General features: G+C 42.0%; 3 protein-coding genes across 6 annotated transcripts; all 3 read left to right on the top strand.

Annotated features, from left to right (window-relative positions):
- Nucleotides 1-339: 339 nt before the first annotated feature.
- LOC306838299 (NACHT, LRR and PYD domains-containing protein 12-like) lies at nucleotides 340-11,543 on the top strand. Of its 4 annotated transcripts, none has more exons than XM_079366400.1 (10): nucleotides 340-470; nucleotides 1,880-2,029; nucleotides 3,031-3,150; nucleotides 3,690-3,802; nucleotides 3,947-5,861; nucleotides 6,153-6,329; nucleotides 6,876-7,049; nucleotides 7,589-7,762; nucleotides 8,304-8,477; nucleotides 9,001-11,543. In XM_079366400.1, the coding sequence occupies exons 1-10, from the start codon at nucleotides 400-402 to the stop codon at nucleotides 9,008-9,010; spliced, it is 3,078 nt and encodes a 1,025-aa protein (XP_079222526.1). In that variant the 5' UTR covers nucleotides 340-399; the 3' UTR covers nucleotides 9,011-11,543. The 4 variants fall into 4 exon arrangements, with proteins under 4 accessions (XP_079222526.1, XP_079222527.1, XP_079222528.1 ...); XM_079366401.1 differs by having other exon boundaries at nucleotides 3,950-5,861; XM_079366402.1 differs by lacking the exons at nucleotides 6,876-7,049; nucleotides 7,589-7,762.
- A 32-nt stretch (nucleotides 11,544-11,575) lies between these two features.
- Nucleotides 11,576-19,098, top strand: LOC306838301 (protein NLRC3-like). Its single transcript, XM_079366405.1, has 8 exons — nucleotides 11,576-11,696; nucleotides 11,911-12,060; nucleotides 13,466-13,582; nucleotides 14,509-14,615; nucleotides 14,760-16,947; nucleotides 17,252-17,425; nucleotides 17,976-18,149; nucleotides 18,674-19,098. Exons 1-8 carry the CDS (start codon nucleotides 11,623-11,625, stop codon nucleotides 18,681-18,683), a joined length of 2,994 nt encoding a protein of 997 aa, XP_079222531.1. The 5' UTR covers nucleotides 11,576-11,622; the 3' UTR covers nucleotides 18,684-19,098.
- A 1,377-nt stretch (nucleotides 19,099-20,475) lies between these two features.
- Nucleotides 20,476-24,189, top strand: natd1 (protein NATD1). Its single transcript, XM_079366451.1, has 3 exons — nucleotides 20,476-20,935; nucleotides 21,891-22,009; nucleotides 22,171-24,189. Exons 1-3 carry the CDS (start codon nucleotides 20,827-20,829, stop codon nucleotides 22,285-22,287), a joined length of 345 nt encoding a protein of 114 aa, XP_079222577.1. The 5' UTR covers nucleotides 20,476-20,826; the 3' UTR covers nucleotides 22,288-24,189.
- Nucleotides 24,190-25,359: the final 1,170 nt, after the last annotated feature.

Genomic DNA, 25,359 nt, shown 5'->3' on the forward strand with positions numbered 1-25,359 from the left:
AGCAGGTAATGAGCATCAGTGTTGTGATACACCGGCTCAAGAAGGAGGTAAGAAAACAGAGCTTTTATAAAGTATTTTTGTGGCTTGTTTTTTATCATTACTAAATAATAGCACAAACATTATAATATATAGATACTATTTAGTGATATTTAAATGCATTTTCCTTATTTCTTCTTCTTCAACTTTTCTTCCTCACTCCCCATAGAGGCTGCCACAGACCGAGCATGGGCGGAACACCGAAATAAAAGTTTGTTTTTTTATCTTTAAAACATGAATATTGAAAAAAATAAGACTGAAGATATTTGCCAAACAACCGCTTTAAACAAACAAGAAAGGGGTCGGCGTCTGAGTCTTAAATGAAGTAAAAACGAAACTGAAAGTGCTGTGCTGGGGTGGGAGATGGGACACGTCAGTTTAGACTCCATTTTAAAAACGGACAGAAAGCACAGAGAAGAAAAGAGTGAAGCGGGGTGAGTGTGTATCTTCACTTTTATATATTCACGTCTGTACTCTTAGTTTCCTCCCGTGAACTGAACACAGACAGTTTATAATGAAGTCACAGCTTACATGAATATGAACTGAGTGTGTGTGTTCGTGTGTCTGCCTCGTGTGTTTGTGTGGTTGCGTATGTGTGGCGTACTTCGGTAAAGTTAGAAAGATATTCACAAATTCGTCCCGGACCAACACATCACCAGATGAACATCGCTTTTACAAAAGCGATACCTCTTTAGAATCACCGTAAGGTGGACTGCAAGCTACCAGCCGATTTTCTTTGCGCTTGGTCACTTTCGGCACTCTATGCGGAGCCAACTGTGGGCCTTTCTCATTTCCCTTATTTGCACCGAGTGTCCTCCGAGTTGTCTCCTCCTCCACTTGCGTCTTAGTCCCGCCCACCAGAGATGCACGGAGGAAAAGACGGACATTAAAAAGAGGCTAAACGGAGCGTGGGACATTTAAACAGATGATGAACATCAGTGAGTTTGTAAAGAGTCGCTCTGTGATGAGCTGGGATTAAAAAGAGTCTGATGAAGAGGAGTCCGTTTTATATTCTCACTTATTTATCTTCTGAACGTTTCATCATTTAGATTCTAATCAATCATTTTCAGTATCCTGACACATAAATATCTGTTTATAAAATACAGAGTTGGTTGTCTAAATACAGGCTAGGTTCAGTCCAAACTGATTAATAATAATCAATAATTATAGACAATTCAAAATGAAATCTTTGAGTCAGTAGAAACTGTCCTTTTGGTTTGAAACAGACTGCAGGTTGTTCTTCAGGTGTTTTTTTAATCAGGTAAAGACACTAAACACTGTAACTGTGTTTGATTAGAAATAATACAGTGTGTGTGTGTGTGTGTGTGGACATAAACAGTTTGGCTGATTGACAGCTGAACGTGATCAGCTGATGTGGCGTCATGTGACGCTGTCGAGGAAACGACGTCTCGTGTCTTAAAGCTGATTCCCTCGGTCCTCTCTCCTTGGCTTCGTTTCCTCCGTGCATCTCTGGTGGGCGGGGCTAAGACGCAAGTGGAGGAAACAACTCGGAGGACACTCGGTGCAAATAAGGGACATGAGATTGAGCCTATGAAAGTGTTCAGTCAGTTCAGACTCCATTTTAAACGGACAGAAAGCAAACAGAGAAGTGTCGAGTGAAGCGGGGTGAGTGTGTATCAGAGTTTTTATATCTTCATTTCTGTACTCTCAGTTTCCTCCCGTGAACTGAACACAGACAGTTTATAATGAAGTCACAGCCTACATTCATATGAGCTGTGTGTGTGTGTGTGTGTGCGTGTGTGTGTGTGCGTGTGTGTGTGTTAGATCAAACTGGTTTCTCTTGTGTTGATCTCTCAGTGAGTGTTTCTGTGTTTCCTCTCAGACTGACTTCAGATCAGATCATGGATGTGAGTTTAGAGGACGAGGAGGACGGAGCAGAGTCTCCTGTACCCAGCTGTCTGTCACTGAAGAGTGATCGGTCCAAAGATCAACCTCTAAACTTCAGAAATAAATCTGGAGCCTCAGACTCAAAGTAAGTCTTCTTACTAACTCCTTGTTTCCTTGTAGGTTCAGTCACCTTGTAAAGCTGTAATCTAAGAGGACTCTTACAAACCTTTGAACCTGCCCGTTATCCTCCTACTTCTCATTAGTACGTTTATTAGCAGTAGAAGATGGCGCTCAGCACGGCCCCTGTTTCAGACTTTAATGTTTATTATTCTGGTCTTAATTATACACAATGAAAATAATCATAATACCTAGAAAAAATGAAAAAGCAACAACAAAATACCTCTAATAATATTAAAATCTACATTATCTATCTATATAGGTGTTTATCTGTCATGTCTGACAGCCTGTCATTATATGCATGTCATTAATGTCATTCATTTCCCCCATAAATCAATCTGCTAGCTTCAACTTTCTGAAGTAAAGAGAAATCTTTTTTTTTTTTAAATCCTCATTATTCCTGTCATCCATATTTCTATCACAACCAAAAGAGACTCAAACGCACGACTCAGGGCTAAAGGCAGTTTCACAATCCATGAATTTGCAGGCAGGGTTCGGTACACGGTAGTCAATCAGTCCAGGCAGAAGTACAAAAACGGCAGGCAGAAAATCGAGGTCAAAAACACAACTGGGTCAGATCAAAAGGCTAAACAGAAGAATGCTGGTAACGCTGCTACGAAGAGACAAGACGCACTGGCACAGAGTGAGGGAAAGGCAGACATTAAATACTGAACAGGCGGTGAAGTTAAGAAGACACAGGTGAGACACATCAGGTAATCAGTAGAGTGGAAAAACACTGGGGGAAGGGCATGCAGCTAACAGACCTGAAATGAGACGCAGGGTAAGACACAAAGTAAAACACCAACACAGGACATGATACATGCGGGAAACAGAAATAAACTAAACACTTAACCCGGGGATGTGACATTTTCCTTTTTGTCAAATGTTGTCAGATTGAACTGTTTGTTGTTACTGTGGTATCTAAAGAGGAATTCATGTGATGCAAATATAATAAGTTTGTTGTTGCAGATTTGAGAGGAGCAGACAGAGAGCAGAGTCCCCTGTACCCAGCTGTCTGTCTCTGAAGAGTGATCGGTCCAAAGGTTTGGTTGTAAACTTCAGAAATAAACCTGGACCCTCAGACTCAAAGTAAGTCTTCTTACTAACTCCTTGTTTCCTTGTTTCCTTATAGTGTCAGTCACCTTGTAAAGCTGTAATCTAAGAGGACCCTTACAAACCTTTGAACCTGCCTGTTATCCTCCTACTTCTCATTAGTACGTTTATTAGCAGCAGAAGATGGCGCTCAGCACGGCCCCTGTTTGTTTTTGTCTCTGTTTAGTCTTTTCAGCATCATCTGATATGATACTGTGAGCTCATACGTAAGAAGGTGTTTGAGAAAGCAGAGAGCCAAAGGAAAAGTCTGTGTGACAGCTAAAGTGTAGAGAAGATGATAAAGTGAGTCTTTACTTCAGCTGAGCTTCAACTGGACCTAGAGTGAGTTCACCCTGATACTGCTGATCCAGCACAATGTAATTCACAATGTTTCACCACGTCCAAGCTGAGTTCAGAGATGGACTAACCCGAGCTCAGCTCTCTGTGATCATCTGACTGTTTAGATTGTGTTTGATAAATCTTCATATTTTCTATCAGTCAACCATCAGTTTAGTTCTAAAGACATGTCTTCACAGGGGGACGAAGAGGACTCATGTTAGAGAGGAGGAGACGTCCTGTCCTCAGTATGGAAAAAGATCCAGACCAGGATCTGGACTGCAGACGGTCAGTCAGAGCAGCACTGAACAAAGTAAGACTGTACACCTTCTGTGATCTCCTCCTAAAACACGACTTTTATTGGTCAATGTCAAAAGTCTATAACTTAAAACTCTTTTTACTTCTTTTACAAAAACATCTGAAAACAATAATCAGATTGTATCATTCTCTCTTTCAGTAGATAGAGGTCAGCAGGAGGTTTTAGATCAACATAAGGTCAGTCTGAGGATGAGATGTGAACATGTGACTGAAGGAAGTGATGAAACAGGAAGTAGAGCCCCCCTCAACAGGATCTATACTGAGCTCTTCATCACAGAGGGGCAGAGAGAAGAGGTGAACACCCAACATGAGGTGAGACAGATGGAGACAGACTCTAAAAAGAATATCCTCCATGAGACTCCAATCAAGTGCCAGGACATCTTTAAAGTTTTACCGGACCAACAGGAACCAAAGACAGGAGCTCAACCCGACCAACAGGAACCAAAGACAGGAGCTCAACCCGACCAACAGGAACCAAAGACAGGAGCTCAACCCGACCAACAGAAACCAAAGACAGGAGCTCAACCCGACCAACAGAAACCCATCAGAGTGGTTCTGACAAACGGCGTGGCTGGTGTTGGAAAAACCTTCTCAGTGCAGAAGTTCACTCTGGACTGGGCCGAGGGCTCAGAGAACCAAGACGTCAGTCTGCTGATCCTGCTTTCATTCAGGGAGCTGAACTTGGTCAGAGATCAGCGCTACAGTCTTCTTGAGCTGCTCCGTGTTTTCCATCCAACATTACAGAAGGTGGCAGCAGAGACGCTCGCTGTCTGTAAACTGTTGTTCATCTTTGACGGCCTGGATGAAAGCAGACTGTCATTGGACTTCACAAACAGGGAGGTTGTGTCTGATGTCACACAGAAGTCATCGTTAAACACACTGTTCACAAACCTCATCAAGGGGAATCTTCTCCCCTCAGCTCTCATCTGGATCACTTCTCGACCTGCAGCAGCCAATCAGATCCCTCCTTCATGTGTTGACAGGGTAACAGAAGTACGAGGCTTCACTGACGCCCAGAAGGAGGAGTACTTCAGGAGGAGGTTCAGTGATGAAGATCTGTCCAGCAGAATCATCTCACACATCCAGACCTCCAGGAGCCTCCACATCATGTGTCTGATCCCGGTCTTCTGCTGGATCACTGCCACAGTTCTGGAGCACATGATGAGCACAGAGCAGAGAGGAGAGCTGCCCAAGACCCTGACTGACATGTACTCACACTTCCTGCTGGTTCAGACAAAGAGGAAGAAGAACAAGTATCATCAGATGAGTCCACATGAGCTGACGGAGGCCGACAGAGAAGTTCTTCTGAAGCTGGGGAGGCTGGCGTTCGAACATCTGGAGGACGGAAACATCATGTTCTACCAAGAAGACCTGGAGCGGTGTGGTCTGGATGTCACAGAGGCCTCGGTGTACTCAGGAGTTTGTACTGAGATCTTCAAAACAGAGTGTGTGATGTTCCAGAAAACAGTCTACTGCTTTGTTCATCTGAGTGTTCAGGAGTTTCTGGCTGCAGTCTACATGTTCCACTGTTTCACCAACAGGAACACAACAATACTGGAGGCTTTTCTGGGACAAACGCATGTAGATTCAACTCTTGATGTTCTCCTAAAGGAAGCAATGAAGAAATCCCTTCAAAGTCAGAACGGTCACCTGGACCTGTTTGTTCGCTTCCTTCATGGTCTTTCTCTGGAGTCAAACCAGAGACTCTTAGGAGGCCTGCTGGGTCAGACACACAACAGTCCAGAAAGGATCCAGAGAGTCATCAAACACCTGAAGAAGATGAACAGTGAAGATATCTCTCCTGACAGAAGCATCAACATCTTCCACTGTCTGACGGAGATGAAGGACCTCTCAGTCCATCAGGAGATCCAAGAGTTCCTGAAGTCAAAGAACAGATCAGAGAAGGAACTCTCTGTGATCCAGTGCTCTGCTCTGGCCTACATGCTGCAGATGTCCGAGGAGGTTCAAGATGAGTTGGACCTGAGCAAGTACATCACATCATACCAGGGACGACAGAGACTGATTCCAGCTGTGAGGAACTGCAGGAAGGCTAAGTAAGTCCAGATGTGATGAGCATTATAAATCAGTGTCATCTACTAATTTACTTATTTTAAATTATATATTTTGGGGCTTTTTCTGCCTTTATTGAGAAACCCGGGCTGCCCGCGTGAGGACTATAGCCTCAATGCATGGTAACATAGACATGATGTCCTCCTTAATAAATTGTTTCCATTCATCTGTAAAAGGAAAGACCAACAAGACAAACTGTGTTATCATCAAAGGTGAGTCGTAAATATTAAGAACTTCTTTTCTAAGTCATTTCTCTATTTTATGTGTCACAACAGACTTTCTGACTGTGGACTCTCAGAGACTCACTGTGACGCCGTGGTCTCAGCTCTGAAGTCCAACCCCTCCCATCTAAGAGAGCTGGACCTGAGCTGGAACAAGAACCTGCAGGATTCAGGAGTGAAGCTGCTGTGTGAGGGACTGCAGAGTCCAAACTGCAGACTGGAGACTCTGAGGTCAGATCACTGACTGTGTCATTCATTTAAATCATTTTAATCCACATCCTCCATTGTTGCACATTTCAGGATTTATGTTTTCAGTATTTGTCTACATTTAAATTGTGGGAAATGATATTATTTAGGAGGTTTTAATTTTGTGTTGTTGAATAATTTAGAGATTTGATGTGAAAATGTTTTTCTGACTCTGTGTAGTAAAGTTGAACAAGGTGCACATGAAGCCTCTGGTTTCCTCTGGTTCTGTTAAGAAGTGAAATCATGAAGACTTGTGATTGAATAATGTGTGATTTGATAAATGTAGTAACATCACAGAGCTGACTGAGATCAGCAGCCTGTTCTTCATCTGTGCACATGAACAGCTGGATGAATGTTGAGCTGACATTTGGAGGATTTAGATTTAGTGAATACACAATCAGAAATGATCCTCTAATCATTTAGAGAAAACTTGATTCATCAGGACAAAGTGATGTTGAGATACTCATCACAAGCTGAACACATGTGACTGGATTACACATTATTTTTATTCTTCTTTTATCCGTTATTCAGATTGAGGGGCTGCAGTTTGTCAGAGATCAGCTGTTCTTCTCTGGCCTCAGCTCTGAAGTCCAACCCCTCCCATCTCAGAGAGCTGGACCTGCGTGAGAACAACCTGCAGGATTCAGGAGTGAAGCCGCTGTGTGATTATCTGCAGAGTCCAAACTGCAGACTGGAGACTCTGAGGTCAGATCACTGACTGTGTCATTCATTTAAATCATTTTAATCCACATCCTCCATTGCTGCACATTTCAGGATTTACATGTTTTCAGTATTTGTCTAAATTTAAATCGTGGGAAATGATATTATTTAGGAGGTTTTAATTTTGTGTTGTTGAATAATTTAGAGATTTGATGTGAAAATGTTTTTCTGACTCTGTGTAGTAAAGTTGAACAAGGTGCACATGAAGCCTCTGGTTTCCTCTGGTTCTGTTAAGAAGTGAAATCATGAAGACTTGTGATTGAATAATGTGTGATTTGATAAATGTAGTAACATCACAGAGCTGACTGTTCAGCCTGTTCTTCATCTGTGCACATGAACAGCTGGATGAATGTTGAGCTGACATTTGGAGGATTTAGATTTAGTGAATACACAATCAGAAATGATCCTCTAATCATTTAGAGAAAACTTGATTCATCAGGACAAAGTGATGTTGAGATACTCATCACAAGCTGAACACATGTGACTGGATTACACATTATTTTATTCTTTTATTCTTTATTCAGATTGAGTTGCTGCTGGTTGTCAGAGATCAGCTGTTTTTCTCTGGCCTCAGCTCTGAAGTCCAACCCCTCCCATCTCAGAGAGCTGGACCTGAGAAACAACAACCTGCAGGATTCAGGAGTGAAGCTGCTGTGTGATTATCTGCAGAGTCCAAACTGCAGACTGGAGACTCTGAGGTCAGATCACTGACTGTGTCATTCATTTAAATCATTTTAATCCACATCCTCCATTGCTGCACATTTCAGGATTTATGTTTTCAGTATTTGTCTAAATTTAAATTGTGGGAAATGATATTATTTAGGAGGTTTTAATTTTGTGTTGTTGAATAATTTAGAGATTTGATGTGAAAATGTTTTTCTGACTCTGTGTAGTAAAGTTGAACAAGGTGCACATGAAGCCTCTGGTTTCCTCTGGTTCTGTTAAGAAGTGAAATCATGAAGACTTGTGATTGAATAATGTGTGATTTGATAAATGTAGTAACATCACAGAGCTGACTGAGATCAGCAGCCTGTTCTTCATCTGTGCACATGAACAGCTGGATGAATGTTGAGCTGACATTTGGAGGATTTAGATTTAGTGAATACACAATCAGAAATGATCCTCTAATCATTTAGAGAAAACTTGATTCATCAGGACAAAGTGATGTTGAGATACTCATCACAAGCTGAACACGTGACTGGATTACACATTATTTTTATTCTTTTATTCTTTATTCAGATTGAGTTGCTGCAGTTTGTCAGAGATCAGCTGTTCTTCTCTGGCCTCAGCTCTGAAGTCCAACCCCTCCCATCTCAGAGAGCTGGACCTGAGCAGGAACAACCTGCAGGATTCAGGAGTGAAGCTGCTGCGTGATCTTCAGAAGAATCCAAACTATGGACTGGAGACTCTGAAGTCAGTCTCTCAGTGTGCTTTAGTAAAACTTCCACATGTTTGAATTTACTTATTTAATAGGGACAATGTGATTGAACATAGTTTGAATACAAATCATGAAACTGAGACATTTACTGTGAATGTTTTTATTTAGTCTTTTTCTAACAGCTTCTTCATTGGATCAAACATGTCCCATAACTCAGTGTCAAATCTCACACTCAGACACCAATATGAAACCGTTCAGTGTTAAATCTTTAAAAACTCACCTCTTCACCATCACTGAGTCCCATCCTTCCCCCTGACATCGATTGTTCAGGTTTTGCTTATTGATTGTTTGTTTTTTTGTCAAACCGTCTTTGAGTATTTAGAAAAGCAATATATAAAACTAATGTATTATTATTATTATTATTAAAGTACAAAGGTGGAGTGGGGGGCGGGGCTTACTTACAGCGCTGTGGGAGAATCTGATGACTTCCAGCTGATGAAGAGAGTCAGAGTAGAAAATGATTTTTGATTTCTGTCATCTCTCTTCTTCTCTCTTTAGATGGGAATGATCTCTGTCATAATGTGAGTGATCAGAGAGGAGCAGCTGATGATCCACAGAGGAGGAACCTCCACCATCTTGTGTGTGGAGAAGCTCTGCAAGCTGAGGAGATCTTCATCCATATTTTTAATGCCTCTGTTCTCCACACATTACAGGAGAGGAAGGTTAAACATGAAACAGCTGGTCGAAATATTAAGAGGTCCTCCAGACTTCTGGACCCAAATCTGCAGAAACATATTTACAACTCATACAATAAAGGATCATTCACAGAGTGTCCACACTGCACACAAAACACCACAGATGGATACGTGCATGTCAAATGGCACTGCACACCAATAAAACAATTCTGGAATGAACTTGTTACAGAAAATGTTACTTCACATGTACTATATGCGCTATATTACTATATGTGCTAAATTACTATATGTGCTATATTACTATATGCGCTATATTACTATATGTGCTATATTACTATATGTGCTATATTACTATATGCGCTATATTACTATATGCACTATATTACTATATGCGCTATATTACTATATGCACTATATTACTATGTGCACTATATTACTGTACGCTATTTTATTATGTTATTTGAGTTACCTGGTAAAGCAGTGTATAGCCTATATCAGCAGCTCTTATTTTGAAAGGTTCAAGGAACAGAAGTGTGTGGTTCGAGACCCGTGCGGGGTTCTCCCGCCGTGTGCGGCAATAAAGGCGCAGACGTGCAATGTTCAACTCTATGAAGACTCTGTACTTTATTTTGTATTTTCCCAGGTATATGAGTCATAAACACCCTCGGTTACAATATGTTGTAAAGATTAGTTCTGTTTAGAGAGCATTAACAGATAAGAGAGCTAGCAGACTAAAGGGGCTCGTGCGTGACCGTTAATTTTCCGTTTTAATACTTTGTGACTTTTTGTTGGTTAAAACCTCTTTGTACAGTTAAATGTTCAATATTATGTGTTTATCTCGTAGTTGCCAGTTAACATTTATAAAATTGCAGTTGCAAAATAGTAATATAGATAATTTGACCTTGTGCTTGTGTATGGGTATTGGATATGTTGTATTGTAAATGTGTGTTTAAATTGCACATGAGAATAACTAGCATACATTTTAGTATGTTTTTGAATCTAAACATTTGTTTAAATAAACAGTCTGACAGAAGCGAGAGACTCAACAACAGCAGCCGACTCAATCTGTGTTTTATCTTCTCCAGACACTTGAAACCGTGCACTGGTACATTCCTGTCCCTGTTAGACATGCAGCAGTATGTCCTCCTTCTACCTTTAGATTCTGCTCCTGAATACTCTGGATCTGATTGGACCAGAGAAGGTAGGAGACAAAAACAACAACAGTCTGTCTCTAAAGTAACAGCACAGGTTTTATTTATTCACAGGAAGGAAAAGCTTCTTCTTCTGCTTTTCTGTCAGATTAAACCGGCAGGACAGCTCGACATATGTTTAAAGGCTTCATACATGTACAGACTGAACACTGTCACTGTGTTTGATTAGAAATAATACAGTGTGTGTTTGATTAGAAATAATACAGTGAGTGTTTGATTAGAAATAATACAGTGTGTTTGATTAGAAATATTACAGTGTGTGTTTGATTAGAAATATTACAGTGTGTGTGTGACTAGAAATAATACAGTGTGTGTTTGATTAGAAATATTAGTGTGTGTTTGTGATTAGAAATAATACAGTGTGTTTGTGATTAGAAATATTAGTGTGTGTTTGATTAGAAATATTACAGTGTGTGTTTGATTAGAAATAATACAGTGAGTGTTTGATTAGAAATAATACAGTGTGTGTTTGATTAGAAATAATACAGTGAGTGTTTGATTAGAAATAATACAGTGTGTGTTTGATTAGAAATAATACAGTGAGTGTTTGATTAGAAATAATACAGTGTGTTTGATTAGAAATAATACAGTGTGTGTGTTTGATTAGAAATAATACAGTGTGTGTTTGATTAGAAATAATACAGTGTGTGTTTGATTAGAAATAATACAGTGTGTGTTTGATTAGAAATAATACAGTGTGTGTTTGATTAGAAATAATACAGTGTGTGTTTGATTAGAAATAATACAGTGTGTGTTTGATTAGAAATAATACAGTGTGTGTTTGATTAGAAATAATACAGTGTGTGTTTGATTAGAAATAATACAGTGTGTGTTTGATTAGAAATAATACAGTGTGTGTGTTTGATTAGAAATATTAATGTGTGTGTGATTAGAAATATTACAGTGTGTGTGTGACTAGAAATAATACAGTGTGTGTTTGATTAGAAATATTAGTGTGTGTGATTAGAAATAATACAGTGAGTGTTTGATTAGAAATAATACAGTGTGTGTTTGAGCGGACATAAACAGCTGACTGACAGCTGAACGTGATCAGCTGATGTCACTTTATGTGACGCTGTCGAGGAAAGGACGTCTCATGACTCCAAATACTGATTTCCTGCTTCCTCTCTCCTTTGCTTCGTTTCCTTGCATCTCTCCGTACATCTGTCGTAGGAGGGACAAAGACACGAGTGGGAGACACGTCTGGGAGGGGCAACATAAGATCGTGGCTCATGACTAACAGGTAGGGCACCTGGGGAGGCGGGGCAGTGAACATGAAAGTGTTCAGTCAGTTCAGACTCCATTTTAAACGACAGAAAGAGAAGACAGAAGTGTCGAGTGAAGCGGGGTGAGTGTTTATCAGAGTTTATCTCAGCTTCCTCCTGTGAACTGAACACAGATAGTTTATAATGAAGTCACAGCTTACATTCATATGAGCTGTGTGAGTGTGAGTGTGTGTGTGTGTGTGTGTGTGTGTGTGTGTGTGTGTGTGTGTTAGATCAAACTGTCCCCTGTTTCTCTTGTGTTGCTCTCTCAGTGAGTGTTTCTGTGTTTCCTCTCAGACTGACTTCAGATCAGATCATGGATGTCAGTTTAGAGGACGAGGAGGACGGAGCAGAGTCTCTTGTACCCAGCTGTCTGTCTCTGAAGAGTGATCGGTCCAAAGGTCAACATCTAAACTTCAGTAAAGAAGCTGGAGCCTCAGACTCAAAGTAAGTCTTCTTACTAACTCCTTGTCTCTTCAGATGTTTCCTTTAAGAGATTTGCAGTCGAGTCCACATCCGCACATTAGCGATAAACATACATAACATGACAGCTATTTGATAACTCATTTTATTTTATGGTTTAAGCGTGCTTGGGCATTGTATGGATGGCCAGTGTAACTGCACTCTAAGGGAAGTGAGAAGTAGCCACACACACACAAAGCTGATTTTACCTGGAGAGAGAAGACGAGCGTTCGTGAAACAAAAGGCATTTTATAATAGTGTGAACACAAAATATGATTTTCTCTTCAGAGCAGTACAAAAAAACCTCAGCAGAGTTTTTCAGGTGTCTCTCAAACATCATTACTCTAAAGGAAAGAGCTCCAACTATCTAACAGGATGGGAAATAAGCATGTTAGGGTGAAAACTAACTAAGTACACAAAGATGTCAATAAGGAGGTTTTGTGCCCAGAACAACATAGGAACAAAATAAGTTTATTTTTTACTAGTTGAATAATCTATACCTAATTAAAGTGTGGAAATAACTGATGTTAACTCAAGCTATCGATCAGGAATAAAGATACTAAGGCTACTTTCATCCATCCATAACAAGCTAGATTAACTCCAACAGATAAATCATTGACAGCTCTATCTTTTTTTGATGTTACAATTTGCAGACGGTCCCTGCGCATTCACTATTTGTTATTTAGGCCAGTAAAAAAATATGTTTGGCCGGTGAATTTTTTTATCTACCTGCCACTTTGGCCAGTGAGTTAATTTCGGACCCTGGGTGATTGTATGCAGAATTCTGGTGCCAGCAACTCATACAGTGATTTGTACAGATAAATAAATACATATATTATCAGGTTCTCAATAGTATTTAAATTCAGGGGGGAGTGTGAAAACATTTCTGTCCCCTCGGGGGGATGTGACAGAAACCCACTGAGAACCTCAGACTCAAAGTAAGTCTTCTTACTAACTCCTTGTCTCCTTGTAGGTTCAGTCACCTTGTAAAGCTGTAATCTAAGAGGACTCTTACAAATCTTTGAACCTGCCCGTTATCCTCCTACTTCTCATGAGTATGTTTATTAGCAGCAGAAGATGGCGCTCAGCACGGCCCCTGTTTCAGACTTTAATGTTTATTATTCTGGTCTTAATTATACACAATGAAAATAATCATCATAATACAAAGAAAAGATGAAAAAGCAACAACAAAATACCTCTAATGATATTCAAATCTACATTATCTATCTATATAGGTGTTTATCTGTCATGTCTGACAGACTGTCATTATATGCATGTCACTAATGTCATTCATTTCCCCCTTAAATCAATCTGCTAGCTTAAACTTTCTGCTATGGTATCTAAAGAGGAATTCATGTGATGGAAATATAATAAAAGTTTGTTGTTGCAGATTTGAGAGGAGCAGAGAGAGAGCAGAGTCTCCTCCCAGCTGTTTGTCTCTGAAGAGTGATCTGTCCAAAGGTTTCTTTATAAACTTCAGAAATAAATCTGGACCCTCAGACTCAAAGTAAGTCTTCTTACTAACTCCTTGTCTCCTCACATATTTCCTTGTAGGTTCAGTCACCTTGTAAAGCTGTAATCTAAGAGGACTCTTACAAACCTTTGAACCTGCCTGTTATCCTCCTACTTCTCATTAGTACGTTTATTAGCAGCAGAAGATGGCGCTCAGCACGGCCCCTGTTTGTTTTTGTCTCTGTTTAGTCTTTTCAGCATCATCTGATATGATACTGTGAGCTCATATGTAAGAAGGTGTTTGAGAAAGCAGAGAGCCAAAGGAAAAGTCTGTGTGACAGCTAAAGTGCAGAGAAGATGATAAAGTGAGTCTTTACTTCAGCTGAGCTTCTTTAGCGGGGACTTTAAGACCTTCTTGATCCAAAGCAGCGGGCACAAACACTTAAAGGAATCCTCTGTGTGATGCTTCTATACCTGAAGACCTGCTGGTTGAGGGTTCTGTTAAAGTTCTGGTTGAGGGTTCTGGTAAAGTGCTGGTTGAGGTTTCTGGTAGAGTGCTGGTTGAGGGTCCTGGTAAAGTTCTGGTTGAGGGTCCTGGTAAAGTTCTGGTTGAGGGTCCTGGTAAAGTTCTGGTTGAGGATTCTGGTAAAGTTCTGGTCGAGGGTCCCGGTAAAGTTCTGGTCGAGGGTCCCTGTATAGTGCTGTTTGAAACTGGACCTAGAGTGAGTTCACCCTGATACTGCTGATCCAGCACAATGTAATTCACAATGTTTCACCCCGTCTAACCTGAGTTCAGAGGTGGACTAACCCGAGCTCAGCTGCACATGGTGTTCAGTCTGACTGAATCAAATGAATCCAAACAGAAGAAAGAAGGCGTTACCTGCTCTCTGTGATCATCTGACTCTTTAGATTGTGTTTGATAAATCTTCATATTTTCTATCAGTCAACCATCAGTTTAGTTCTAAAGACATGTCTTCACAGGGGGACGAAGAGGACTCATGTTAGAGAGGAGGAGACGTCCTGTCCTCAGTATGGATCCAGACCAGGATCTGGACTGCAGACAGTCAGTCAGAGCAGCACTGAACAAAGTAAGACTGTACACCTTCTGTGATCTCCTCCTCAAACACGACTTTTATTGGTCAATGTCAAAAGTCTACAAATTACAACTCTTTTTACTTCTTTTACAAAAACATCTGAAAACAATAATCAGATTGTATCATTCTCTCTTTCAGTAGATAGAGGTCAGCAGGAGGTTTTAGATCAACATAAGGTCAGTCTGAGGACGAGATGTGAACGTGTGACTGAAGGAAGTGATGAAACAGGAAGTAGAGCCCCCCTCAACAGGATCTACACTGAGCTCTTCATCACAGAGGGGCAGAGTGAAGAGGTGAACACCCAACATGAGGTGAGACAGATGGAGACAGACTCTAAAAAGAAGACCCTCCATGAGACTCCAATCAAGTGCCAGGACATCTTTAAAGCCTTACCGGACCAACAGGAACCAAAGACAGGAGCTCAACCCGACCAACAGGAACCAAAGACAGAAGCTCAACCCGACCAAAAAGAACCAAAGACAGGAGCTCAACCCGACCAAAAAGAACCAAAGACAGGAGCTCAACCCGACCAACAGGAACCAAAGACAGGAGCTCAACCCGACCAACAGGAACCAAAGACAGGAGCTCAACCCGACCAACAGGAACCAAAGACAGGAGCTCAACCTGACCAACAGGAACCAAAGACAGAAGCTCAACCCGACCAACAGGAACCAAAGACAGGAGCTCAACCCGACCAACAGGAACCAAAGACAGGAGCTCAACCCGACCAACAGGAACCAAAGACAGGAGCTCAACCCGACCAACAAGAACCAAAGACAGGAGCTCAACCCGACCAACAGAAACCCATCAGAGTGGTTCTGACAAACGGCGTGGCTGGTGTTGGAAAAACCTTCTCAGTGCAGAAGTTCACTCTGGACTGGGCCGAGGGCTCAGAGAACCAAGACGTCAGTCTGCTGATCCTGCTTTCATTCAGGGAGCTGAACTTGGTCAGAGATCAGCGCTACAGTCTTCTTGAGCTGCTCCGTGTTTTCCATCCAACATTACAGAAGGTGGCAGCAGAGACGCTCGCTGTCTGTAAACTGTTGTTCATCTTTGACGGCCTGGATGAAAGCAGACTGTCATTGGACTTCACAAACAGGGAGGTTGTGTCTGATGTCACACAGAAGTCATCGTTAAACACACTGTTCACAAACCTCATCAAGGGGAATCTGCTCCCCTCAGCTCTCATCTGGATTACTTCTCGACCTGCAGCAGCCAATCAGATCCCTCCTTCATGTGTTGACAGGGTAACAGAAGTACGAGGCTTCACTGACGCCCAGAAGGAGGAGTACTTCAGGAGGAGGTTCAGTGATGAAGATCTGTCCAGCAGAATCATCTCACACATCCAGACCTCCAGGAGCCTCCACATCATGTGTCTGATCCCGGTCTTCTGCTGGATCACTGCCACAGTTCTGGAGCACATGATGAGCACAGAGCAGAGAGGAGAGCTGCCCAAGACCCTGACTGACATGTACTCACACTTCCTGCTGGTTCAGACAAAGAGGAAGAAGAACAAGTATGGTGAGGGACGTCAGATGAGTCCACATGAGCTGACGGAGGCCGACAGGGAAGTTCTTCTGAAGCTGGGGAGGCTGGCGTTTGAACATCTGGAGGACGGAAACATCATGTTCTACCAAGAAGACCTGGAGCGGTGTGGTCTGGATGTCACAGAGGCCTCGGTGTACTCAGGAGTTTGTACAGAGATCTTCAAAACAGAGTGTGTGATGTTCCAGAAAACAGTCTACTGCTTTGTTCATCTGAGCGTTCAGGAGTTTCTGGCTGCAGTCTACATGTTCCACTGTTTCACCGACAGGAAGAGAAAAGCACTGGAGGCTTTTCTGAGAGAAAAACAGAGAGTTTCAACCCTGGAAATGTTCCTGAAGAAATCAATAAAAAAATCCCTAAAAAGTAAGAACGGTCACCTGGACCTGTTTGTTCGCTTCCTTCATGGTCTTTCTCTGGAGTCAAACCAGAGACTCTTAGGAGGCCTGCTGGGTCAGACAGACAACAGTCCAGAAATGATCCAGAGAGTCATCAAACACCTGAAGAAGATGAACAGTGAAGATATCTCTCCTGACAGAAGCATCAACATCTTCCACTGTCTGACGGAGATGAAGGACCTCTCAGTCCATCAGGAGATCCAAGAGTTCCTGAAGTCAGAGAACAGATCAGAGGAGAAACTCTCTGTGATCCACTGCTCTGCTCTGGCCTACATGCTGCAGATGTCCGAGGAGGTTCTGGATGAGTTGGACCTGAGCAAGTACATCACAACAAACGAGGGACGACTGAGACTGATTCCAGCTGTGAGGAACTGCAGGAAGGCAAAGTAAGTCCAGATGTGATGAGCATTATAAATAAGTGTCATCTATTAATTTACTTATTTTAAATTATATATTTTGGGGCTTTTTTGGCCTTTATTGAGAAAGCCTGCCTGCAGCCTCAGGCTGGAGTCGAACCCGGGCCGCCCGCGTGAGGACTATAGCCTCAATGCATGGTAACAGACATGATGTCCTCCTTAATAAATTGTTTCCATTCATCTGTAAAAGGAAAGACCAACAAGACAAACTGTGTTATCATCAAAGGTGAGTCATAAATATTAAGTCATTTCTTTATTTTATGTGTCACGACAGACTTTCTCACTGTGAACTCTCAGAGACTCACTGTGACGCCGTGGTCTCAGCTCTGAAGTCCAACCCCTCCCATCTCAGAGAGCTGGACCTGAGCTGGAACAAGCTGAAGGATTCAGGAGTGAAGCTGCTGTGTGAGGGACTGCAGAGTCCAAACTGCAGACTGGAGACTCTGAGGTCAGATCACTGACTGTGTCATTCATTTAAATCATTTTAATCCACATCCTCCATTGCTGCACATTTCAGGATTTATATGTTTTCAGTATTTGTCTAAATTTAAATCGTGGGAAATGATATTATTTAGGAGGTTTTATTTTTTTGTTGTTGAATAATTTAGAGATTTGATGTGAAAATGTTTTTGTGACTCTGTGAAGTAAAGTTGAACAAGGTGCACATGAAGCCTCTCTGGTTTCCTCTGGTTCTGTTAAGAAGTGAAATCATGAAGACTGGTGATTGAATAATGTGTGATTTGATAAATGTAGTAAGATCACAGAGCTGACTGAGATCAGCAGCCTGTTCTTCATCTGTGCACATGAACAGCTGGATGAATGTTGAGCTGACATTTGGAGGATTTAGATTTAGTGAATACACAATCAGAAATGATCCTCTAATCATTTAGAGAAAACTTGATTCATCAGGACAAAGTGATGTTGAGATACTCATCACAACCTGAACACATGTGACTGGATTACACATTATTTTTATTCTTCTTTTATTCTTTATTCAGATTGAGTCGCTGCAAGTTGTCAGAGATCAGCTGTTCTTCTCTGGCCTCAGCTCTGAAGTCCAACCCCTCCCATCTCAGAGAGCTGGACCTGAGCAGGAACAACCTGCAGGATTCAGAAGTGAAGCTGCTGCGTGATCTTCAGAAGAATCCAAACTATGGACTGAAGACTCTGAGGTCAGTCTCTCTGTGTTCTTAAGTAAAACTTCCACATGTTTGAATTTACTTATTTAATAGGGACAATGTGATTGAACATAGTTTGAATACAAATCATGAAACTGAGACATTTACTGTGAATGTTTTTATTTAGTCTTTTTCAAACAGCTTCTTCATTTGATCAAACATGTCCCATAACTCAGTGTCAAATCTCACACTCAGACACCGATATGAAACCGTTCAGTGTTAAATCTTTAAAAACTCACCTGTTCAACATCACTGAGTCCCATCCTTCCCCCTTACATCCATAGTTCAGGTTTTGCTTATTGATTGTTTCTTTTTTTTGTCAAACCGTCTTTGAGTATTTAGAAAAGCAATATATAAAACTAATGTATTATTATTATTATTATTAAAGTACAAAGGTGGAGTGGGGGGCGGGGCTTACTTACAGCGCTGTGGGGGAATCTGATGACTTCCAGCTGATGAAGAGAGTCAGAGTAGAAAATGATTTTCTATTTCTGTCATCTCTCTTCTTCTCTCTTTAGATGGGAATGATCTCTGTCATAATGTGAGTGATCAGAGAGGAGCAGCTGATGATCCACAGAGGAGGAACCTCCACCATCTTGTGTGTGGAGAAGCTCTGCAAGCTGAGGAGATCTTCATCCATATTTTTAATGCCTCTGTTCTCCACACATTACAGGAGAGGAAGGTTAAACATGAAACAGCTGGTCGAAATATTAAGAGGTCCTCCAGACTTCTGGACCCAAATCTGCAGAAACATATTTACAACTCATACAATACAAGATCATTCACAGAGTTCATTTCTCGACTGAGAGGATATAAATAGGCTTCACAGATTATGTCCACACACATGGCACTGCACACCAATAAAACAATTATGGAATGAACTTGTTACAGAAAATGTTACTTCACATGTACTATGTGCGCTATATTACTATATGCACTATATTGCTATATTACTATATGCACTATATTACTGTATTACTATAGGCGCTATATTACTATATGCTCTATATTGCTATATTATTATATGCGCTATATTACTATATGCTCTATATTGCTATATTATTATATGCGCTATATTACTATATGCTCTATATTACTATATTACTATGTGCGCTATATTACTATGTGCGTAGTACAAAGGTCTCATATAATCTGTTAAATAAAATGTGAAATGTCTTAGAATACTGCATACACAGTTTATAGGGATGTTTTGTCTTCAATCATTTCTCACCCTTAGCAGATGTAGGAATATTCACCCTCACATGATTCCACCTCCTTCTCAGCCTCTCTCACTAAAGCACTTAGAATTGCCTTGTTGAAATGTGCTGTATAAATAAACTTGCCTTTGGAGAGGTGTACATAGTTAGGTCGGCTCTTTCTCACACGAGGGGACAGATTGTGCCCTGCTAGCTGGGTAATGACTGTGTGTGGTGTGATGGTCGTGTGTTCTGAAATGTGTATGTATTCATGTTTATCTTTTCTTTGAGCCTTTCTCTCCTCCCTGTATGAGAGAAGCGTCTGATTCTGCCTTTGAATAAATATTCATTGAGACCAGATCGATCTTGGGTTCCTTACTGAATTGTTCTATTCTCTTGAATTTTGTTTATCTGGTTATTTCATTTTGTTTTCTACTAGATATGAAACATTTTCATTTTTTTATTGCCATTTATGTATCACATTCTTATTTTAATTTTTTATTTGTATACTCCAACTGAGCTGTGGGGCTCTACGCAGGCCCACACCAGCCTGCTGCCTCTCACCGTGGGCAACTCCAGAGTCCAAGCTGTGCGTGGAGCTTAGCCCGACCATATCTAGTCAACACCTCTCACACTCCCAGACAGGCTCAGGTAAAGTTCTGGCCTAGGGTTCTGTTAAAGTTCTGGCCTAGGGTTCTGTTAAAGTTCTGGTCTAGGGTTCTGTTAAAGTTCTGGTTGCCGTCTCTGTGTCTGCTGTCGTCTCTTCTGAATCTCTCATGGTCACTAATCTGAGCATTGATCCTGTCATAACAACAAAATCCAAATATATTAAAGCATCATAAAGTTCGACTTGTGTGGGTGTTCTGATCCGTGTCTTTGGCCCGGCACGGATGGAAGAGGGGAGCTGATGTTTCACCAAGTCTAAGCTGAGTTCAGAGGTGGACTAACCCGAGCTCAGCTGTCTGAAGTGAAACAGTGGATGACAAGGATCAGACTCTTTGATTCTCTGACTGTGAAGAAGCTGCACATGGTGTTCAGTCTGACTGAATCAAATCTATCAGTCAATGAAGCCCTTGAGCTAGGCACTAAACCCACATCATCACAGGCACTGAGCAGCAGCGTCACTCTGACAGCTCATGTATCACAGGTCTTGTTTGTGCAGGTGTTTGATAAACATGTCTCTCAATAACGCTGTCCATAAAAAGAGGTCTTTAAAGAAGAATATATTCATGTTCTTTCAATCCACAAATGTATGTAAACAGTCCACCTTTTATATTTGTATTTCTATCAAACTCCTGTTGATGCGTTTCTTCTCCTCTGACGATAACCGGCGCTGATTGGCTGCGGGTCACGTGACCTCACAGCTGATTTGGTTAGACGAAGTGTGTTTTGTTCATCATTTCTCGAAGCCATTTCTGGGTTAGCGTCGCTGTCCAGTCCCACCTCCTCCTCCTCCTCCTCCGTCGTCGTCCAACATGGCCCAGGCAGCTCCGGTGGCTCCGGTGACCGCTTTGGACCCGAGCAGCTCGCAGGTCCAGGTGGAGCACGACCGGAAGCGGCGGCAGTTTGTCATCAGGCTGAACGGTAAACATCAGCGTGCTAATGTGGCTAACGTTAGCATGATAGAAGCTGCTGCTGCAGAAGAAGAAGAAGGAAATAAACATCCTGGCTGCTAACATCGACGTCTTGTCTTAAATCCTGAACCCTGTTGCCGTGTCAGACTCACAGGAGTTCACGGTTTCACACCGAGTGAATGTCACGGCTTTATTCCGGGTTTGTTCCGTGTCAGAGTCCTGAACAGGCCACAGGCTCTGAACCTGTAACTCCAGCAGCTTCATGTTTCTTCTTGTTCCTCTGACAACCACAGCCTTTAAGAGCCTTTAGACTTAAGAGAGCAATAACATCAGTTCATCTGCATTATTAATTATTCCTCACAGTTATATATAGATGTTATATTTCGACTTAAACCAACTTCATTTTGTTTAAAGCTTTTATTTAGATTACAGATGTTTTAATGTTGATCTGAAGAGGGAAGCTGTCCAACCCCAAACAAAGGTGTGTGTGTGTGAGAGAGAGAGAGAGAGGGAGAGAGAGAAATAACTTAAAGGTGTCACATCATGAAAAATCAACGTTTAGTGTTTTTGAACATTTATGGGTAACCTGAGAGTTCAGACCAACATGTGAATAAATCCATAAAGTCCTTTGTTTGAGTCTCTAATGGGCTCGCCTTGTGATGTCACAGTGGGTAGCTCCACCCATAGACTAGAGCTAAACGTTTGCGCAGGTCCAACATATTTATTCTCTCTAGTGAAGAAGTGACGTCTCCTGGGACAATTCAGGGGGGGCGGGGCTTGTTGCATTTAAAGAGACACACACACCAAAACAGAGCGTTTCTGAGACAGCTGGTTTCTACAGAGTCACAAACCTCCTCTGGTGTTTGATTCATGTTATATTTGGAGCGAAGCTCAGACACACAGATGTTTTTATTTAAAGCACAGAAGGGGAGAATGTGTCCTCTTTAACGTCTTTCTGTCCTCAGGGTCTCACGATCGAGCCGTTCTTCTGTATGAATATGTCGGGAAGAAGACGGTGGACCTGCAGCACACCGAGGTTCCAGATGCGTACAGAGGGAGAGGGATAGCCAAGCACCTGGCCAAGGTAGAACACCTGAGGACCGGCTGTTTTAAGGCCCAGCTGAATGTATTTAACCAATGCAGAGTTTCTTTATTACAAAACCTGAAGGAGTTTAATTTGATGACTGAACTTCTGATTTAGTGACTTGACCTGTTTGACCTGAGTTTTGTTTTCTGTGATGGCAGGCGGCCATGGATTTCGTGGTGGAAGAGGACCTGAAGGCCCACCTGACCTGCTGGTACATCCAGAAATATGTGAAAGAGAACCCTCAGCCTCAGTACTTTGAACATATTTATCAATGACCGGCTGTTGCTCTGACAGGAGAAAGAGACTCTTCACACTGTGCTGCAGCATGCTTTGGAGTTACAGGACCTTCCAGGCATTGTTCAGAAAGGACTTTGAGCACACAGAGAAGACGCCTGTGAGCTGAACATTCGCTGCACGGTTGACTTTTGTCCAGAACCAAGAAGTGGACCAGCTTGGTCCCATATTCTGATGATTATGAGCAGTTAAGTAAGCAAAGCTGTTCGTCGGACTGAACGCCTCCCACACTGATGCAAATGAAGGGTCAGGAACGATCGGGAGCAGGGATGCAAACTCTCTTCTCTCATTGGCTCATTGGTAGTGAGCAATGCAACGTGATGGGTGCCGACGGTGTCTAAACAGAGGCGATGATGCCTTCACTGACCAACTGTGATAACGTTTGTACTTCCTCTTTCTTCATCTTCTTCTCCATTATTTTTTTTTTTTTGTCCGCCCTCTTCGTTAAGTTTGGTGTTGTTGGGCTAAGATGCTCGTGTGGTAGATGACAAATGTTTAGATAATCTTTGACGTAGAAAGAGAACGGGTTGGACGATACCTGGAGATGCAAATTAAACATCTGTGCAAATATGGACAATTCAAATGTACAGATGGCGCCGTCAGCTTTTACGTCACGTGTTTGATGTAAGCAGCTGAAGGGAGAAAATACTTTGTGGTGATGAAAGCTCCAACCTGGTCCTCGGGACCTCGGGACCGACCTGGTCCTCGGGACTCCTCAAATACAGCAAGAGACGGATAAACAGCAGGAGCGTGACCAACATGAAGCAGCATTTAGTGCGTCCGCCTGCCGTCTTCTTCTGAGCGCCAGCGTCCTTTTCTGTGCGTCCGCTTCCATCCATCCATCCAATCCTTTAACTTATAAAGCATACAGTAAAAAAGAACAACAGAGCGGCGTCGGTCATACGGCGGCTGCTTTTAAGTCTGTTACCATGGAGACAAGACAGACGTGCAGCACTTTCATTCTCAGCGCAGAAACGTTTCATGTAAGAGCTTCCAAGCGCTCAGACTTTTCTGCTCGGTGGACACGGGGGGGCGTTTTGCATCGTGAGACGAGAGCGCCGTTTCACCCCTGCAGGATGCATTTCTTCTTGTTAATTGCGAGAGGTGCAGACAAACGTTTGTTGGGTCATTTAAAACAAGAACGATATAATTTATATTTTGAAGACGTTTATTTAGTCAAACTCTGGAGATCCACTCTCATTCTGCCCGGCGACAGACATTTACAGTCTGTTTGATCAGAAGGTGCAGGGATTTATAAACCAAAGAACAAACTGAGTAATAATGACCTTGCCTGCCTGGTGAAGGTCAAAGGTCACATTAGCACAGGTGGGATAACTTGGTCTGGAGTTTGACACTGGATAAAAAAAACCTGAGTGGGGATATTGATGAACATTTCTGCTCGAACCAGCGTTTCATGAAAACAGCACTGTTACATTCTGCCTCCTTTAAGTCATGTCAGCCATGTTTGATGGTCCCTCTACTTATTAACCCCTTCCTCTTTTGTCAGCTGATGTCAAAGGTCATCAGAGAGGACAGCTCGTGGTCACACGGGTGTACGGCGCTCCCTCTCTCACCTCTTTGTTTGTTGTTGCTGTTGACAATCTAAAGTGTGGAAGAGAAGAATCCTCAGGTTACTCGACAGAGCGTCTCGTCTGCTTTGATCGCTCCGAGGTCGCTGCAGGAAACCTCTCTCTCTCTCTCTCTGAGGTGTTGCACCTACTCCTCTTCTTGTTTTCATGTTTGTATCCGTGTGTTTGCTTGAAAGGAAATCCTGAGCTGCATGGCTCGACCAAATGAGTAAAAATGAACCAATCTTTCTTTATGTGCTTGACAACTTTGGTTTTTTCCTTCTCGTTATCTATAAATAAAGAAATCAAAATGTGCTCGAGTATTCTCAGAATCTGCTTTTAAAGAACGGGGACGTTACACTAAGCTTTTTTTATTCTTTTTCTGCAGCTTCACTTCAGCTGAGCTGTTTTTGGGCCTCACAAAAGAATAGTTTCCATAACTTAAAAGTCAGTGTTGTTATTGAGAGATAGTTATGCTAGTTGGATTTGTGTCCACTTGGACTCCGTACTTTCAAACCCTGAGTTGTCACAGACTTCACACTGTGGATTCATTTTATTAAAGTGGTCGAACAGCAACTGTAGTGGGAAATAATAATAATAATAATTTACACTTTATTAATCCCACGAGGGGAAATTCGGTTTACACTCTGTCTAACACACACATAGGCCGAGATACACACTCATGCACAAACAGGGTTCTAGTGACATGCATTAATGGAGAGGTCTCAGAGTGAGGGGGCTGCCCACAGCGAGCGCTCCAGAGCAGTTTTGGGGTTCGGTGCCTTGCTCAGGGGCACCTCGGCAGTGCTCAGGAAATGGACTGGCACCTCTCCAGTTACCAGACCAGTTTCCGGACTTGGTCCGTGCCGGGACTTGAACCGGCGACCCTCCGGTTCCCAACCCAAGTCCCTACAGACTGAGCTACTGCCGCCCAAATAAATCGATCCCAGCGAGATGGGAAATAAATAAATTCTTAGTGTAACAGAGAGAAGCCTTTAACTTATCACGGTGAATATATGTTTATCATTAAATGCAGATACATTATCTCTTTAATCAGAAATGTGAATACAATAAATAGCATCATCGCAAGTGTTCTTTAAAGTTCTGTAGATTTGGCGCCACCTGGTGGAGGTATCAAGAATGACAAATACATGAGGTATGCAGGATATTTCATCTGTCATGATCAAGGCTCAGTGAGCTGCAGTTTAAAAAAACAACGAATCTTTAAAAAAGAGAGAATTTAAGAAGTGTGTGTGTGTGTGTGTGTGTGTGTGTGTGTGTGTGTGTGTGTGTGTGTGTGTGTGTGTGTGTGTGTGTGTGTGTGTGTGTGTGTGTGTGTGTGTGTGTGTGTGTGTGTGTGTGTGTGTGTGTGTGAATGACAAAACAAAGACAACAAACCAAAGAGTTGGTGACCTTAAGAGAGAGAGAGAGAGAGAGAGACTGAAACCAGTTTAAATACCGAGGCCCAGCTTTCCTCTGTGCCTG

This window comes from Symphodus melops, assembly GCF_947650265.1.
Source record: "Symphodus melops genome assembly, chromosome: 17".
Classification (NCBI taxonomy): domain Eukaryota; kingdom Metazoa; phylum Chordata; class Actinopteri; order Labriformes; family Labridae; genus Symphodus; species Symphodus melops.